Source organism: Salvia hispanica, chromosome 2 (genome assembly GCF_023119035.1).
Source record: "Salvia hispanica cultivar TCC Black 2014 chromosome 2, UniMelb_Shisp_WGS_1.0, whole genome shotgun sequence".
Classification (NCBI taxonomy): domain Eukaryota; kingdom Viridiplantae; phylum Streptophyta; class Magnoliopsida; order Lamiales; family Lamiaceae; genus Salvia; species Salvia hispanica.
This window is the reverse complement of record NC_062966.1, coordinates 33,424,925-33,440,269: the sequence shown is the minus strand read 5'-3', so window position 1 is coordinate 33,440,269 and position 15,345 is coordinate 33,424,925. Positions and strand designations below refer to the sequence as shown.

At 35.6% G+C, this 15,345-nt stretch overlaps 4 protein-coding genes and 1 non-coding gene across 6 annotated transcripts; 3 read left to right on the top strand and 2 right to left on the bottom strand.

The window, feature by feature from the left end:
* The first annotated feature begins 2,228 nt into the window (after positions 1 to 2,228).
* LOC125207938 (2S seed storage albumin protein-like) lies at positions 2,229 to 2,832 on the top strand. The gene is made up of 2 exons (XM_048107459.1): positions 2,229 to 2,528; positions 2,599 to 2,832. Exons 1-2 carry the CDS (start codon positions 2,268 to 2,270, stop codon positions 2,737 to 2,739), a joined length of 402 nt encoding a protein of 133 aa, XP_047963416.1. The 5' UTR covers positions 2,229 to 2,267; the 3' UTR covers positions 2,740 to 2,832.
* A 410-nt stretch (positions 2,833 to 3,242) lies between these two features.
* Positions 3,243 to 3,315, bottom strand: TRNAR-UCU. The gene has a single exon. It is a non-coding gene; the product is annotated as a tRNA-Arg (tRNA).
* Positions 3,316 to 5,516: 2,201 nt separating this feature from the next.
* Positions 5,517 to 6,817, bottom strand: LOC125207767. Its single transcript, XM_048107245.1, has one exon. It carries the CDS (start codon positions 6,682 to 6,684, stop codon positions 5,686 to 5,688), a length of 999 nt encoding a protein of 332 aa, XP_047963202.1. The 5' UTR covers positions 6,685 to 6,817; the 3' UTR covers positions 5,517 to 5,685.
* Positions 6,818 to 9,089: 2,272 nt separating this feature from the next.
* On the top strand, positions 9,090 to 11,495 carry LOC125207671 (SWR1 complex subunit 6). Of its 2 annotated transcripts, XM_048107108.1 has the most exons (6): positions 9,090 to 9,245; positions 9,412 to 9,475; positions 9,698 to 9,804; positions 9,937 to 10,039; positions 10,914 to 11,020; positions 11,135 to 11,495. In XM_048107108.1, exons 3-6 carry the CDS (start codon positions 9,700 to 9,702, stop codon positions 11,336 to 11,338), a joined length of 519 nt encoding a protein of 172 aa, XP_047963065.1. In that variant the 5' UTR covers positions 9,090 to 9,245; positions 9,412 to 9,475; positions 9,698 to 9,699; the 3' UTR covers positions 11,339 to 11,495. The 2 variants fall into 2 exon arrangements, with proteins under 2 accessions (XP_047963065.1, XP_047963064.1); XM_048107107.1 differs by lacking the exon at positions 9,412 to 9,475.
* A 615-nt stretch (positions 11,496 to 12,110) lies between these two features.
* On the top strand, positions 12,111 to 15,169 carry LOC125205534 (SAL1 phosphatase-like). The gene is made up of 8 exons (XM_048104544.1): positions 12,111 to 12,349; positions 12,670 to 12,745; positions 13,045 to 13,118; positions 13,203 to 13,408; positions 13,711 to 13,921; positions 13,990 to 14,088; positions 14,162 to 14,315; positions 14,833 to 15,169. The coding sequence occupies exons 1-8, from the start codon at positions 12,113 to 12,115 to the stop codon at positions 14,994 to 14,996; spliced, it is 1,221 nt and encodes a 406-aa protein (XP_047960501.1). The 5' UTR covers positions 12,111 to 12,112; the 3' UTR covers positions 14,997 to 15,169.
* The last annotated feature ends 176 nt before the right edge of the window (positions 15,170 to 15,345 follow it).

Below are 15,345 nucleotides of genomic sequence, written 5' to 3'. Positions count from 1 at the left end.
TTTATTCCTTATAGTCAATTATCAGGTTACAGCTAATTCTTATGCAATTCAATTCTAATATTAGAAAAACTTTCAATTCTAAACCATAATTGTCAATTGAATAGAAAAAAGATATTAGCAACTTGTGATTAATGAATAATGCTGGAGAGTACACGTGTTACAGCAATACGCCTGCTTTTGGCATATTACACAGAAAAAAATCCAAGAAATTATGGGTAGGAGTTAATGTAATGATGATGGTCCAGGACTCAGAGTATCATCATCTTGTAAAGCTGACATTGATTTAATAAAGAGAGGGGTTTCTAGAGAAATACTGTTGAAATTAATCATTTAATTATATTTGAGAAAAATCAAAATAGTGATTTAAGATACCATTTTTTAATTTCCCGACATCAGTAGACGGTAGGTGACCCTCCTTGGTAGAGGTGGTGGATTAGAACTTTCATGTGTTTAATAAAGGAATTTGCATATTGTGAATCAAAATCTTGAGCTAAATGGACTTTGGCAATGTGCAATAAAACTTTGAAAAAAGAATGATTGGACATAACACGGGCTTGTTAAACTGCCCTTTCTGTTATTAGTCTTTTTTTGAAATATTTTAGATGGTCAAAATGTAGTTAACCCAAAGTCATTATTATTTCCATGAAAATCACAAATTTCAATCCATTTAGGCTTGTAGAATCTTTTTGACAATATTCAACAATTAGAAATGCGTCAATTAGTAGTTTTTCCATTCATGCATGTACGCGCATATCATAATTTATTCTAGCACATCATTAATGAAAAAAGGCAAAACACATTCTTAGGTCCTTATACTTTAGTCAAAATGAATAAATAGTAGTGTACCATGAAAAATAAAGGAAAAAACAGTTCCAAGTGCAAATGAATAATAATTTTCCAACTCTTTGAAATGTACACTTCTTTAATTTTGTTCTGTTAATATGTTAGGCGCTGGGCCTGGGCCTTTGATTGGCAAATCTAGCCTAGAAATAAATCAGTTCGCAAACAACAAGAAGAATTCTAGTAAAAAATAGGACTATGGACGACGTAAGTTTTACTATGTAATATAAAAATAATAATAATAATAATAATAATAATAATAAAATATTATTAATGAAAAATAAATTATACCTCATATAGAGATAATAACTATTTAAGAGATAATAACTATTAGTAAATTTAAGAGTTGATTGCTTCTAAGATTCCAAGTCCCGATATTTTCACGATTACAATTAGAACTCAATCTTTATTCTCCATTTCGTAGCAAATTCGATCTCTAATTTAAAGTCAGTGAGGTTGGGTATCATAGAAATGACACTATTGGGCCCTTGGAATTGGATTTGGGCCTTCAATTTCAAATTCAATATTTAGTACCACAAAATATTACTCTCTTCGTCGCCGATTAATTGTTACTCTTTTCTATTTCGATCCGTCCCTCAATAATTGTCACACTTCATTTTTATCTTAAATGGTAAGTAGGTCTCACATTCATTCCACTAACCCACTTCACTCATATTTTATATTAAAATCAATATAAAAAAAAAAGCGAGTCTCACATTCCACTAATTTTTTCAACCAACTTTACTTCACATTTTTTAAAACTCGTGTCCAGTCAAAGAGTGACAATTAATCGGGGACGGATGGAGTATAATTCAAAATTGAATTACAATTCCAATTTCTTTCAATTCAACCATTTAAATTCTACTCCCTCCGTCCATAAAAAGTAGAACAATTTGTGTATGACACCGAGTTTTAATGTAGAATTGGTAAAGTAAGAGAGAAGGGAAAGAGTAAGAGAGAAGGAGAAAAAGTAAGTGAGAAGTAGTGTTAGTGGAGTGATGCGTAAGGTTATTTGTTGAAAACTTTCCATAAATGAATGTGATCTATTTTTTGTGGACGGTCAAAAATGGTAATTGTACTTTAATTTTTGTGGACGGAGGGATTATATTATAGATAAATAATTAAAATTACACACTGAAAACTTTCTTCGTATCAACTATTTATATTATTTTGACCGAACAAATGGTTTGAAATTGAATTATAATTTAAACTCAATTGTGTGTACCGAAGGGATCCGACCAAAAATGATAAAATATGTATATATACGTGGAAGAAGTAATACAGCGAAGAGAAGCATGCAAATCCACCTGCTAATGAACATCTCATGCAACCAGCCACGTACAAATTCAATTCCATTCATCTCCTTTATATACATAAATAACAAGCTCCATCAAACAAACAAACACAATCTCACTTAAGTGTTAAAAATGGCCAAGTTCGCTCTCTCTCTTCTCCCTCTCCTTCTCCTCCTGGCCTCCACTACCGCCGTGGAGATTCTGAACCCCAGCAGCCGCTGCCGCCGCGAGATCGACCGGCAGAGGCTGAGCTCTTGCCGCCAGTATCTGAAAGAGGGCAGCCGGTTCGACTGGACGCGCCAGGACGCCCGCGGCTGGCGCGAGGCGTTCCCGCGTTGCTGCGATGAGCTTGAGCGGATCAATCAGCAGTGCCGCTGCGAAGCTGTCAAGCAGGTCTACTAAATGTTTTTTAATAAATTAGTAATGGGATTAAATCATTAATATTGATCAATTTATTGCGCAGGTGGTGAGGGAACATCAATCAGCAGGATTACAAGGGCAACAGATGAGGGAGATGGTGCAGACGGCACAAAGTTTGCCTAGTCTGTGTCGCATATCACCTCAGTATTGTGACAACATACCAGAAACTACTACTCCGTTTTAGATAGTTATGTGTAATCAACCGTTTAATTTTAATAAAACCCTGCGCTGTACTAATCGGTTTTCGGGATTAATTATGTGTTTTCATCAGCTTCAATCATACTAGAAGTGATTAATTTTAATAAATAAATAAATAGTACTCCCTGTACTATGGGGATATTGGCATCTAATATCATGAAACTTTTAAAAAGTTGGGTTTTTCTCATAAATTTTAAAATTGACAAATAATATTACGAACTTTATCCCGGGTTTGCTTCTTTTCACAAATGAAAAAATTCATGTTATTTTAATAAATTGAACGAACAATTTTGGAGGATGTGCTTAAAAAAAAAAACTATCTTCAAAGATTGAAAAACTTGAAGCTCTCAAAATTGTTGTCGAGAAAATATGAAAAAATTCCGTATCATAATATTATTTGTGGGAATTTTTTTCATTAGATGCCAATATCCCTATACTATATGGTGTAATATTTTTGGTTATAGTTCTAACAAATAAAAAAAAGAAACACACGCCCAGTGGGACTCGAACCCACAATCGCTTGATTAGAAGTCAAGCGCCTTATCCATTAGGCCATGGGCGCTTCTTGAATGTTAAAGCCAAATAAAACTCTAATTACTAGTACTACGATAGGGAGTATAATTATGAACATAGATGAAACTTCGATTGTCAATGAAATGGTATATGTAGTGTAGTAGTAAGTAAATAATAGTGAGCCACTCTAGCAAATTTCATTGAAAAATATAACCATACGAATTAGGTTTTCAATTAATTTGTAGGTCGGTGAGTAAAGCGCAGCACAAAAGTTTAGCGATTTAGTAGGTAAGGTAATCAAGGGCTATGACAAAGCGGCGCTATGATCTACGACTACCGTATCCCACATTTTGTGAAAGACTAATAAATCTTCGCCACGCAGAATAAACTCGATTTCTGCACCTCCTATAATTCAATGCATATTAAGCCAACATAATTAGTTAATTTATTTCATTTAATTATACGTATATGTATTTTTACAAGTGGAGTTATGAAATGATTACTTTAATTACTTTGATTTACGATCAAAAGTAGATTTGTCACTGAATTATCATATTATTTAAAAGGCAACTAATAACCAATAGTCCAATACGCATCTTTGGTTGCAAATTATCAATCCACGACCAACTTTATTTTTCTTGTGATTTCACTATCTTGATTGTGAAATACGGAGTACTCTATTTAAAAGGCAATTTTCTACCAAACCATTTTTTTTTAATCTTGAATTCTCGTAAAAGGATAAAACTAACCTTAATATATCCACCAACTTACAGACTTGTGAATCAAGTCTTGAATTCGGTAATTAAAAAAAAAAAACAAAAAATACTTTTAGCCTAACAAGTTGTTGTTTTATCTTTGCAATATGAATAATGGAGTATTACTAGCTATTTTTATGTACGTATTTTTTTTCTAATAATATGAGACTCATTCTTAACTAACAATACTTTAATTATTTTTTCTCTGTCTCCAACTTACTTTACCAATTTTATTTTAAAACTCATGCTGAACTCAAAGTGCATATATACATTCTTTGGGGACGGAGGAGTAGTACTTAAGTTAGTAGTAATGGAGGCGTTTCTTTTCGACACGGAGATTAAGAAAAATTGTATTAGGTGAGTTAAGTAAAGAGATAATAAAGTGGAAAATGAAAAAGATAGAAAGATGAAGAGAGGAAAAAGGTAAGAAAGAGTAAAGTAGGTGTGCAAAAATGTGTTGACTTTTACTAAAAAGGAAAATGACTCTATTAGTATGCAACGTAACAAAATGACAAAATGACTCTACTATTATGTAACGGAGGAATAGTATTTTATAATGAACCCACTGATGTGACATGTACGCCTGAAGACCCGGAGGCCGGAACCATATGCGAAGTCATGCATAGTTACTATTCCCTAACACGGTTTGACGCGTTCAACCCGATTATTTATGAGATGGGGATACCCTATTTAGTTATGTCTAATTATTCGTGTACTTCAGCATACTTATTAGTAGTTTTAAATTACGGTTAACTAACATCCTAAAGTAACTAGAATTTAAGATCTAAAACTGAAGAGATCGAAATCTAAATAATTTTAAGAAAATTCTACTACAAAGCATGTAAAAGTGTAAGTACATGCACCCACCTTTCACATAAGAATATGGAGTATTAATACTCGAATATGATTTAATGACTAATTATCATATATATTATTATCCATCTAGAATTGATTTATGAAATTATTTTAATTCAAGGGAATTACTATGGCTAATTATCACATAATTATCTTTTTAAAATTAAATTAAAAATTCAATTTCATGAACCAAACACAATATATATTAATCTTAAAATATAATCTTGCAATCTGAACACTCTCAAAAAATATATCCATCTCTCACTTGATAAAATCATAAGGTCGAATTTTCTGATGGACAATTTTTCTGACTCCAATTTCACAAACTGCTACTACTACCACTACCGGGGTACTATGTTTCTGCACACTTCTAAAAGAAATATGCTAGTATATGTTGAATTCTTGAGTTTTTGTAGGGTTACGAGCTAAAATTAATTGTGTGTATTCTTCTAGAGGATGACATGAGTAAATACAAAAATTCACAAGCAATTAAATTTGGCCCACGCGGCCACGCCGAAGATATTCCATAACTCGGCCTGAAAATCGTCACCACACATAATCCTATCACACATTCACATGCCAGAATTGACTCAATTCTTGAATTCTATCTTTCCCTGGACACAAATCTATGTTCAAATAATTTGCAAAGGGAATAATACTACTCCATAAACAAGATAGAATAATTGTACAAGAATAACACAACACTAACTAATCATTCAACTAGACAACAAATAAACAAGAGAAGTAAATAAAAATATACAAACAATTTACTCTGTTGAGCTGCAAATGCAACGGCGACGAAGAACCAATCAAGGCTGAAAATGGTGAAGCTGCACATCCGCAGCCTTGAGCGGCACATACTCCCCGAGATACGCCCCGAGATGATCCGCCAGCAGCGATTTATCAATATTCTGATGATGATACGATTTACAAACAAAGTAGATAATCGTCTGCGCGATCAGCCCAAACAGCATCAACACCGACAGCAACACCAAGCACACGATCCCATACCCGACCCGATCCGCGACCCCGCCCTCCCCCTGCACCACCAGCATCTCGAACATCAGCTGTATCGCGAAGAAGCAGACCCCGATCACCATGAACACGGCAAACGCCACCCCCATCTTCCCCTTGATCAGATCCTGGCTCTTCGTCATCGCGTTGATCCCGTAGCTCTCCTCCAGCACCGACACCACCGTCGCCACGTGCCAGATGATCGTGATGTACAGGAATCCGATCAGGTAGGCCGCGGCGAAGGCGATCAGGAACAGAGGACCGACGATGTCGATCTGGCCTAATAGAATAGCGCCGACGATGAGGACGACGAGGGAGACGACGTTGTAGGCGAAGACGATGACGAAATTCCAGATGAAGGTGACGATGAGGCGCTTCCAGACGCGGGGGACGACGCTGACGACGGTGGGGAGGGAGAGGTCGCGGGAGGTGTAGATGGAGGCGACGGTGTAGACGACGGCGGAGGTGGAGAGGAGGGCGAGGACGATGAAGAAGAGGAAGTAGCCGAGTTTGAAGAGGAAGAAGGTGGTGAGCTCGGAGGAGAGGAGGGCGTTGAGGCGGTCGTAGGAGCTGGTGCCCTCGGGGGTCTGGTCGAGGATGAATTCGTTGTGCATGATTTTGGTGAAGAGGAGCTCCGAGATCTCGATGTGGGCGAGGTAGATGAAGGAGAGGGGGATGATTAGGGCTACCGTGATTTGGGCGAAGATCTTCTTCCATGAGGACACGATGTTGCACGATTCCTGAAGGATGCCGAAGAACCCTAGGAATTGGATTTCTTCCTGCTCTCTATCCATGGCGGATGATTTGGGAGATTTGGGAAATTGTGAGGGGAAGAAATTGAAACCTTGGAATTGGAAATGCAATGGAGAGGGATTGACTTGACTTATTGGAGAGTGCTGTTTGGGTCGGTGCCATTGGTCAAATTTTGAACACAGTTTTTTTTATTTCTTCTTTGTTAATTTCTATTTTGATAATGGATTTATGGCTAATCTATTTCATGATAATTGTGAAGAGTTATACTTCTAGAGGCATAATATTAACAGGAAAATTGGGCCCTCCCAATAAATTTTTGTGGACAATTGGTTCCTACCCTTTTATTGGATTGTTTTCAAAATTTAAAATTTTTTAGTTTGAGTTTTGATGGGTCATCTTATTTAAATGGAGTACTATGTAGTAGCAACATTTTGTTTGTATAGCAGTTTTATTTTTCGACCTAGTAGAAGTATACAAAGATATAATTGCTCCGAGCAGATACAGTCGAAATTATGAACTATCCTACATAACAAATCACAAATGTCACTATTTGGATATCTCACTCATAGCTATATTTAAGAATATTATAATGTGAGGAGAGTATTACATTTGCATATAAAAAATCTCTAGGTCATTTTCAGAGTTTGGACTTTTATCACTGAAAATTGAAATTTTATTTTTTTAGACTCCCGGAAAATGAATTGCACTTATTTTTTAGAGAGTGAAAAATATTACTACCATAGATAATTTTTTTTCAATTTTGTCTCGGAAATACATTTGAAAACGTTACGAATTTTAATGTAAAAATTGATTATATAAAAGAGAAATAGAGAGAAAAGTGTATTAGTGAAAAATAAATCTCATCCCACTTGAGAAAAAGGAATTTTCCTAAAAAGAAATTTTTTAATTTTTTAGGAAACGAATTAAAAGTAAAATAATTTCTATTTATAGTCCTATATAAGAGGAGGTATGACGTGATGTGTGACATTTAAATATGAGTACGCATTTGACTTAGATATGAATTTTATAAATTAGTAAAGTGAAGAAAATGAATTGAAAAGGTTTATGAAATAGGAGAATTATTTTTATATATTAGTTTTATATTGAAATATGAGTAGTATAACTTAAAAGAATGTGAAACCTGACCATTTATTATAAAAGTGAAAATTACTAACTTTTATTGTGGAAAAAATTAAAATGACAACATAAACTATTATTGTGAGACTGATATATAAGATGTCGAATATAACATTCCAAGCTAGAAAAGTATAATTACAATAGAGCAAACGTATTGAAGCAATTCTTTGACACCGAAATTAAGAAGTAAATAGTCAAGTGAGTTAAGTACAGTAATAATAATATATGAAGAGATAATAAAGTAGATAAATAATGAAACTACGGAAGAAAATACACTAGGAGTAAGTAAGAGAGATTAAGTGGATGTTTAGTTTGTTTAAAAAATAATCATGAGATGTAGTTTTTAACTGAGCTGTGAAATTATTTTAGTTGGAGGGTGTGTCTATGATAAATTATCACATAATTATCCATCTAAAATTGAGTTATAAAATTTAATCTCATAAATCAAATACAATAATAGTTAATTTCAAGATATAATAATCTTGGAAACTAAATAATCTCTAAATGTATTAATATTTGTTAAAAATGGACATAAAGAATTTTTAGCAAGACAGTCTAAACAAAAAGGAATCAATAATCAATAATATAATAAACGGAGAAAGTACAAAAGTTATTACTCCCTCCGTCCGCGAATAGTAGTCCCGGTTGGCCATTTTCATCCGTCCGCCATTAGGAGTCTCGGTTAGACATTTTATCTTGGGAGTATAAAAAATGACCCCACTTTTCCCTTAATTTAAAAGTTGCAATTAATTTTAATCCACTTTGATTGCAAATAATAATATAAATGGGTCCCACATTCCACTATCACACACTTAAATTATTACATTCAAACTTTTCTTAAAACCCGCACCCAACTCAACTGGGACTCCTATTCATGGACGGAGGGAGTATCAAAGATTAGAGATGTTTAGTGCTCCTTTAAAATGGGACCATAAATGCAATTGGCAAACTACTAGTTTAGTTTTCAAGATAACGAAAGAAAAATAGAAATAGTATTTAGCAGTAGTTTTTATATTAAGGTGACATTTTTGTGCATCACCACCAAATAATTTCAATTTGGTCATCATTTGTTTTTTCTATGTGGTAATTTTCGACTTTCAGTCCGTACATCATCAATTTAATCGAAATTAAGATTTGTCGAACATTGATAAAACTGAAATTATATAATTTTAAACTCTTTTCTAAAACTAATAAAAAGTCGACGCAATTTTGTATGGATGGATAAGTAGGAGTAGTCTAAAATCTAAATCACCCCATACTTCTCTTTTTCACTGTTTGGGAAAAATAAATTAAAATCAATAACAGGACCAAAGTATACAAATTTTAATCTAATTTTAACTCTATCATGGATTAGTAGTGAGTGATTGCAGTAGTGAAACAAAGCGTAGCCTGCGCACCTCTTCTGCCTCGATCGCGATCATCCACTACTCCATCTCCGTTTGCCCGCCGCGCTCCAAATCACTAAGTAAGCCTTGCCTAATTGCTCGAAAATGTATGATTTTCAGCTTTGTTTTTCTCTGATTCCGTCGAGATATTATTCGATGAAGCTGTAGTTACAAACACAAGTTCTTCGTGAAAAATTGAACTTCTAATGACAAAAATAACATATTGAATTATATTCGGATTTCTAGAAACAATTTGATAACCGCTGAAGAGGACAATTGAATTTATAGACGCGAATACCAGTTTCCAGAGGTAAAACGTTGTCTCTGTATCCCTATGATCTTGTTTGGTAGCGTATGAGTTTGTTATGTTTAGATTGGCACGCCAGCTGCTCGACTAAATGCCCCTAAGAGTGAAAAAAAGTCACTTCTTCATACATTGGTATTTGGGGTCTGAGCTCTTCTTATAATTGCTATATATGGAATTTTTGCTCAGTTACATGGAGTATTGAAAGTTTGCTATACATATCTGCAGCCATGGAAGAAGACATGTCCAGTTCGCTTAGGCGGATGTCGATGAGAACTCGTAAGGTTGCTCCGAAAATGGCTGCAGCCCTTGCCAGCAGTGACAATCGGACCCAGGTCTATGTCGTTATAGTTTCCTGTTTGTTACTTCTTCAGTGTTTGTATATCATAGTAGAATCAATTTTGTTTGTATCCTTTTGGAGCGTGGCTTTGTTATTAAAAATCCAGTTCTGAAGAATAATGCTGCAGGCAATGCTTGCACGTCTTGAAGCTCTGGAAAATGATAATGCTGGATTCGAGACTGTGCAAGTTGATGATGATGACGAAGCCTCACTTGATGATGATGATCAAGGTCAAATGTTTAATAGTTTTTTCAGCATACAATTCTTACCCAAGCATTCATAAAACAAACACCTAAAGAAAGCCATTTTCTCTCGACTTACTATATCAAGAATCATGCTTATTGTCATTTCTGATAACTGCAAACTTTTAAGTGTCGATATATTGTTTGCTTTGGGTCAGTTTGCAGTCACTGTTTGTGCTCTCCCCCTTTGCATGGGTTCATTTTAGTTTGTAATGAAAAAAGATGAAGTAGGTATATCGGTTATGCATAAAAACATGTGGCAATGAAAACTGCCTAGTGAGTATTTTAAGAAAGTTCACAGTAAGCGCTGAGTTGTATAGTGGCCATGGAACATCCATTGGTGCTTCACTTTCTGATGAGTCATTTGTGCTCATATATGTATACATAATAACTCCTACTTGGATTGAGAAGCCAATTTTGCATGCTGGATAAGAATCTGTAACCTAAAGATCAACTTATCTTGCTGCACAGAGTGCCTAATGGACTGTGAATATAGATGTGTCATATTATACCTGAGAGTTAGCTAAGAATATACTTCTTTGTCTGATAAGGAGTAAATTGTTTATGTAACCAGAGTTGTTTACATGAAAAAAATTTCTGATTAACAATGGGTCTTGTCCTGATTCTAGTTACTTTACAATAGGCCATTTGACCACAATGCTATTTTTCTATCAAATTTTCTTTCAATGATGGACCCCTACCTTGCAAGAAGAGTCATAATTGTCTGATAGTAGTTTCAGCCCAGGACCCTGCTAGAGTAAGCTATGGTTGTATTATTCTGTAATAAACAACCATGGCCTTCAGTTGTTTCATCTGAAAAATTCAGCCAATTACTCATAACGTGAAACGTGGCATTATGCAGCATATCAGAAGAAGCAATCCAGAAGCACAAAACGGAAAACACGCCAAGCTAAAGCACTCGAAAATGCTAAGAAGGCACCAAGAACATTCATTGAGCTCTTGCAAGAGGTAAGGGCTAATGGCACTTAAATATTGTTTGCCTTCTGCTTCTACTCAGATTATCAGTTGCTGCAACTCCATATCAATCATCATAACCTAATTTAAATGGGTGTTGGGAATTAGGCCAACTTGGAATCGTTGCCTCCCCATGTACCCTCGTATCTGAGAGCAGCCGTGGGACCTCCAAGCTCCACCGCCCGTCGCCATTTCTGCACAGTATGTGGGTTTTCTGCTAACTATACGTGCCTCCAGTGTGGGATGCGGTTCTGCACGATTAAGTGCCAGAATATCCACAACGATACTCGTTGTTTGAAGTTTGTTGCTTGATTGGTGAAGGGCTTCACAAGGTTATTAGAGATGCTATTTCAACTATTAGTAAGAAACATTTCTCGTTTGCACTGTGTAAGAAAGTGTGGGGCAAATAGCACTCAATTCTAATGTTAGAATTGTGAAAGTTACGCATTATTGCGATTCCTTTGAGATATATTCGATTGTTTACATGTCAAATTCATGCTGCGCTTCCAACTCAACTTGGGCTACTGGAACGAATCGGTAACACAATTACATTTACAACTAAGGGATCATTTTCTTTACAAGTTGATAATTACACCAATTGCTATCATTAACGCTTCTTTCATTCGGATGTGATCAAATGTAAACCAACAAACTCTAAACTTTAATCCTAGCTATTAAATATAACAAATCTATGGTTATAAAGTTGCTTAATTTTAATGTTAACAAGAGCATGTACTGTATGTAACTCAAGTCTTTTGCAGTTTATACGTTCCTTAATTTTCTCCCACATTCCTAACTGAAATTATTCATATCATGGAAATAATCTTGACACCACTAAAATTGATTTGAAAGGAAAAAGTCATTAGTTGCCTAAAAGGAAAAATGAAATGTACATACTAGGAGTATAATAAAAGTCATTAGTTGCCTAAAAGGAAAAATAATTCAATCACAGATTCACAAACTAGTAGTACTACAGTAATTATTCATTTCAATTATTTTGAGGGGACTAAATTTATAATTTTGAAAGTGACTCAGCACGTGAAGTTAAAATATAGAAGGAAAATTGGTTGAGAGAGAGACAGAGAGATGAATACATCATTTGGGCAAAGTAGTGCGGTATTGTCAATTAAGAGAGGAGCAGTCGTACATATAAACTCGAGAACAGGAACACACCTCCACACCAAATCAAAATTCCCCTTTCTCTTGTCACTCTCCTTCTCTACTACTACTCCGCGCGCAGCAAGAGCCACTGCTTCAATGTCTCACCACAAACAGCTAGCCGCCGCCAAGAAAGCGGCATCTGTAGCTGCTCGTTTGTGCCAGGTCAATCTCCACATACCTTTCTTTCATTGCTGAATTATTGATATACTACCTACCTTGATTGATTATCGATGAATTTTAGTGTTTGTTTGTGATTACTGGTGATTATTGTGGGTAATAGGATGAGATGGGGTAAATTAGGATTGAACCTTACATTTGATAAACTGGTTGTTTGCATTGATTATATGTTTCCTGATATTTACACATTGATTAGTAACTGGTATTGATGCACAGCTATAATGAAGCTTGCACCTATGAGAGTTCTGATGTTAACATTACAACTGATATGTAACTAAGATGTGCTATTGTGTTTCCTTCAATAGAAGGTGCAAACGGCTTTGCTGCAATCCGATGTCCAATCGAAATCTGACAAAAGTCCTGTCACCGTGGCTGATTATGGTATGTTTTTGCAATTTCAATTGCTCTATCTTGGCTACTGCTCTTGCATTCTTCTAGGGTAATAATTTAGCTGTGTGATCACGCTATTGGTGCCCCTCCCTTTCACCTCCTTTATCATCTATATTTGCATTATACACATTGCATCTGAGTTTCTGCCTGTTTTTGGAGCTTAAGGAGCTTTCAAGTAATGTCTTATGTTCGTTCGTCAATTGCAGATGCAAGTCAATATCATTTTGCTGTTGCTGTCATGCATTAGTTAATGTTGGAATTTTACCTACCTTGACCTTATATTTCTGCAGGTTCACAGGCTATTGTTAGCTTAATTTTGGAGAAAGAGTTGACAGCTATTCCATTATCATTAGTAGCTGAAGAGGTAATCTCTGTTCTTCTGAGCCTGTCTAAGTTCCCCTCCCCTGCCATCGGGACCTTCCTCTTAATATGGCTTTGAGTATTCTAGGACTCTGGAGACCTTAGGAAAGAAGAATCTAGAGAAACACTGCATCGCATAACAGAGCTTGTCAATGATACATTTGCTAGTGATGGAACTATCAACATATCAACTGTCTCTGAGGAAGACGTGCTCAAAGCCATTGACACTGGAAAATCTGAAGGGGGGCCTCATGGTCAGCATTGGGTTCTGGATCCAATTGATGGCACTAAAGGGTAAGTATAAATGAAAAATCTAATAGCTGAGTTAATCCGTAGTTCTGTTATTCCTGGAGTAGGCTAATTTAGATGACACACCTATGTTGACATTCAAAAGCATGTCGGCGGTCTTAGAACATAGACTCCCTTAAGATTCTTTGGATCGGTGAGTAGAATTAAATTTTTAGGCGAAACACAGTAATGATTGGGACAAAAACTAGTGAAAGGTGTTGCATAGAGTGCTTAGAGATCATGCATATTTGCCCTTCCATCTCCTAACTAGCTGGATTAGTATTTACTGCTTTTTCCTGGTAATGCAGATTCGTAAGGGGCCAACAATATGCTATCGCATTAGCCTTATTAGATGAAGGAAAAGTTGTGCTGGGAGTTCTAGCATGTCCCAATCTACCATTATCATCTATTGCAAAAAGTGATTTCAGCAGTTCTGAAGATAAAGTTGGTTGTCTCTTTTTTGCCGAAGTTGGTGGTGGAACTTACATGCAAAGTTTAGATGGCTCCCCACCAACAAAGGTGAGCTTCTCTTTAACCCTGTCGATCAAAAACTTTATTCTGATGGATAAGTTCCCTATTGCTGTCAGGTGCATGTCAGTACTAATGAAAACCCAGAAGAAGCATCCTTCTTTGAATCTTATGAAGCTGCACATTCTTCCCACGACTTATCTAGCTTGATAGCATCGGTATTACTCTGTGGATTTCTCTATTGTACCTGCAATGTATTTCAAATCACCTAATTTGGTTTTTCGTTCACAGAAACTTGGTGTTAAAGCACCACCTGTTAGGATAGATAGCCAAGCAAAATATGGTGCTTTGTCTAGAGGAGATGGATCAATATATCTGCGGTTCCCTCGCAGAGGTTATGTTGAGAAGATATGGGATCATGCAGCTGGATACATAGTTGTTGCAGGTTGGTACATGTTTTTGAAACTGTGTTTAGAACCTGATCAGCTTATAGTTGCTAAGACTTGCTAAATCACATCTTTGCATCTTTTGTACTCCATAAAAGATTATTCTCTTGTATGCTCAAATTAATAAAACTATCTGCCTCCATCTCTGGCGAACCTCATAAAGTTTTGGCATGCACGAAACCTACTAACAAGCAGTCTGAATCATGTTGACTGGGAGAATATATTGTTGTGTAGTGGAACTAGGCATATGATTATTTTTTACATGATGATTTAGTGTTACTTCTTTTTGTGGAAATTTGTTAGTTGATACTTTAACTTGAAGAAAGTGCTTGTTAAATATTGTTTGGTCGTAAGATTGCTATAGCTATGCTTACTTGTCTTTGTTTGCCCAGTAAGAAGTGGGGAGAACACATTGAGTCCAACCCAAATGAGATCCATTGAAAGATGTGTGACGAAATGGTTTGAACTGTTATCTTGAACTTGTTTTGACACAGTGATGAATGTTTGATTTTGCAGAAGCTGGAGGTGTAGTCAATGATGCTGGTGGGAAACCTCTGGACTTCTCAAAGGGAAGATATCTTGATCTGGACACAGGAATAGTTGTTACGAACCAAAAATTGATGCCGGCTCTCTTGAAGGCTGTCCAGGAGTCCATCAGTGAGAAAGCCTCGTCCCTGTGATTCACAGACTCGACATCTATAGAGTTGAGCTCAATAAATGTAGCAGCAGGAAGATATGTTTTCTTCCTTAATCCAGTGAGAGAAAATCTAGAACAGGCCACTAACATGGTGTTATACATTCTTTAATTTGTGCATGCACTAAAATCTAAAAATTTCATTTTTATTTATTTTCATGAGTCTGTCATCTCATTTTCATATAATTTGCAATTATCAATATTTATATATTCTAAGAAGTTTATATTTTTTAATTTATTTTATTTTAAGAGGGATACTTCGTTGTTTTCATGGAGCATTAGTCTAGTTGAATATACATGTAACTGTGGAATGTTTATGTTTTTGTAAATAGGTG

Coding starts and splice junctions, on each gene's coding strand:
- LOC125207938 (XM_048107459.1), top strand. CDS start 2,268: ATGGCCAAGTTCGCTCTCTCTCTTCTCCCTCTCCTTCTCCTCCTGGCC. Junction 2,529..2,598: donor GCTGCGAAGCTGTCAAGCAG/GTCTACTAAATG, acceptor TTTATTGCGCAG/GTGGTGAGGGAACATCAATC.
- LOC125207767 (XM_048107245.1), bottom strand. CDS start 6,684: ATGGATAGAGAGCAGGAAGAAATCCAATTCCTAGGGTTCTTCGGCATC.
- LOC125207671 (XM_048107107.1), top strand. CDS start 9,700: ATGGAAGAAGACATGTCCAGTTCGCTTAGGCGGATGTCGATGAGAACT. Junction 10,040..10,913: donor ACTTGATGATGATGATCAAG/GTCAAATGTTTA, acceptor GGCATTATGCAG/CATATCAGAAGAAGCAATCC. Junction 11,021..11,134: donor TCATTGAGCTCTTGCAAGAG/GTAAGGGCTAAT, acceptor GTTGGGAATTAG/GCCAACTTGGAATCGTTGCC.
- LOC125205534 (XM_048104544.1), top strand. CDS start 12,113: ATGAATACATCATTTGGGCAAAGTAGTGCGGTATTGTCAATTAAGAGA. Junction 13,119..13,202: donor TATCATTAGTAGCTGAAGAG/GTAATCTCTGTT, acceptor TGAGTATTCTAG/GACTCTGGAGACCTTAGGAA. Junction 13,409..13,710: donor CCAATTGATGGCACTAAAGG/GTAAGTATAAAT, acceptor CTGGTAATGCAG/ATTCGTAAGGGGCCAACAAT.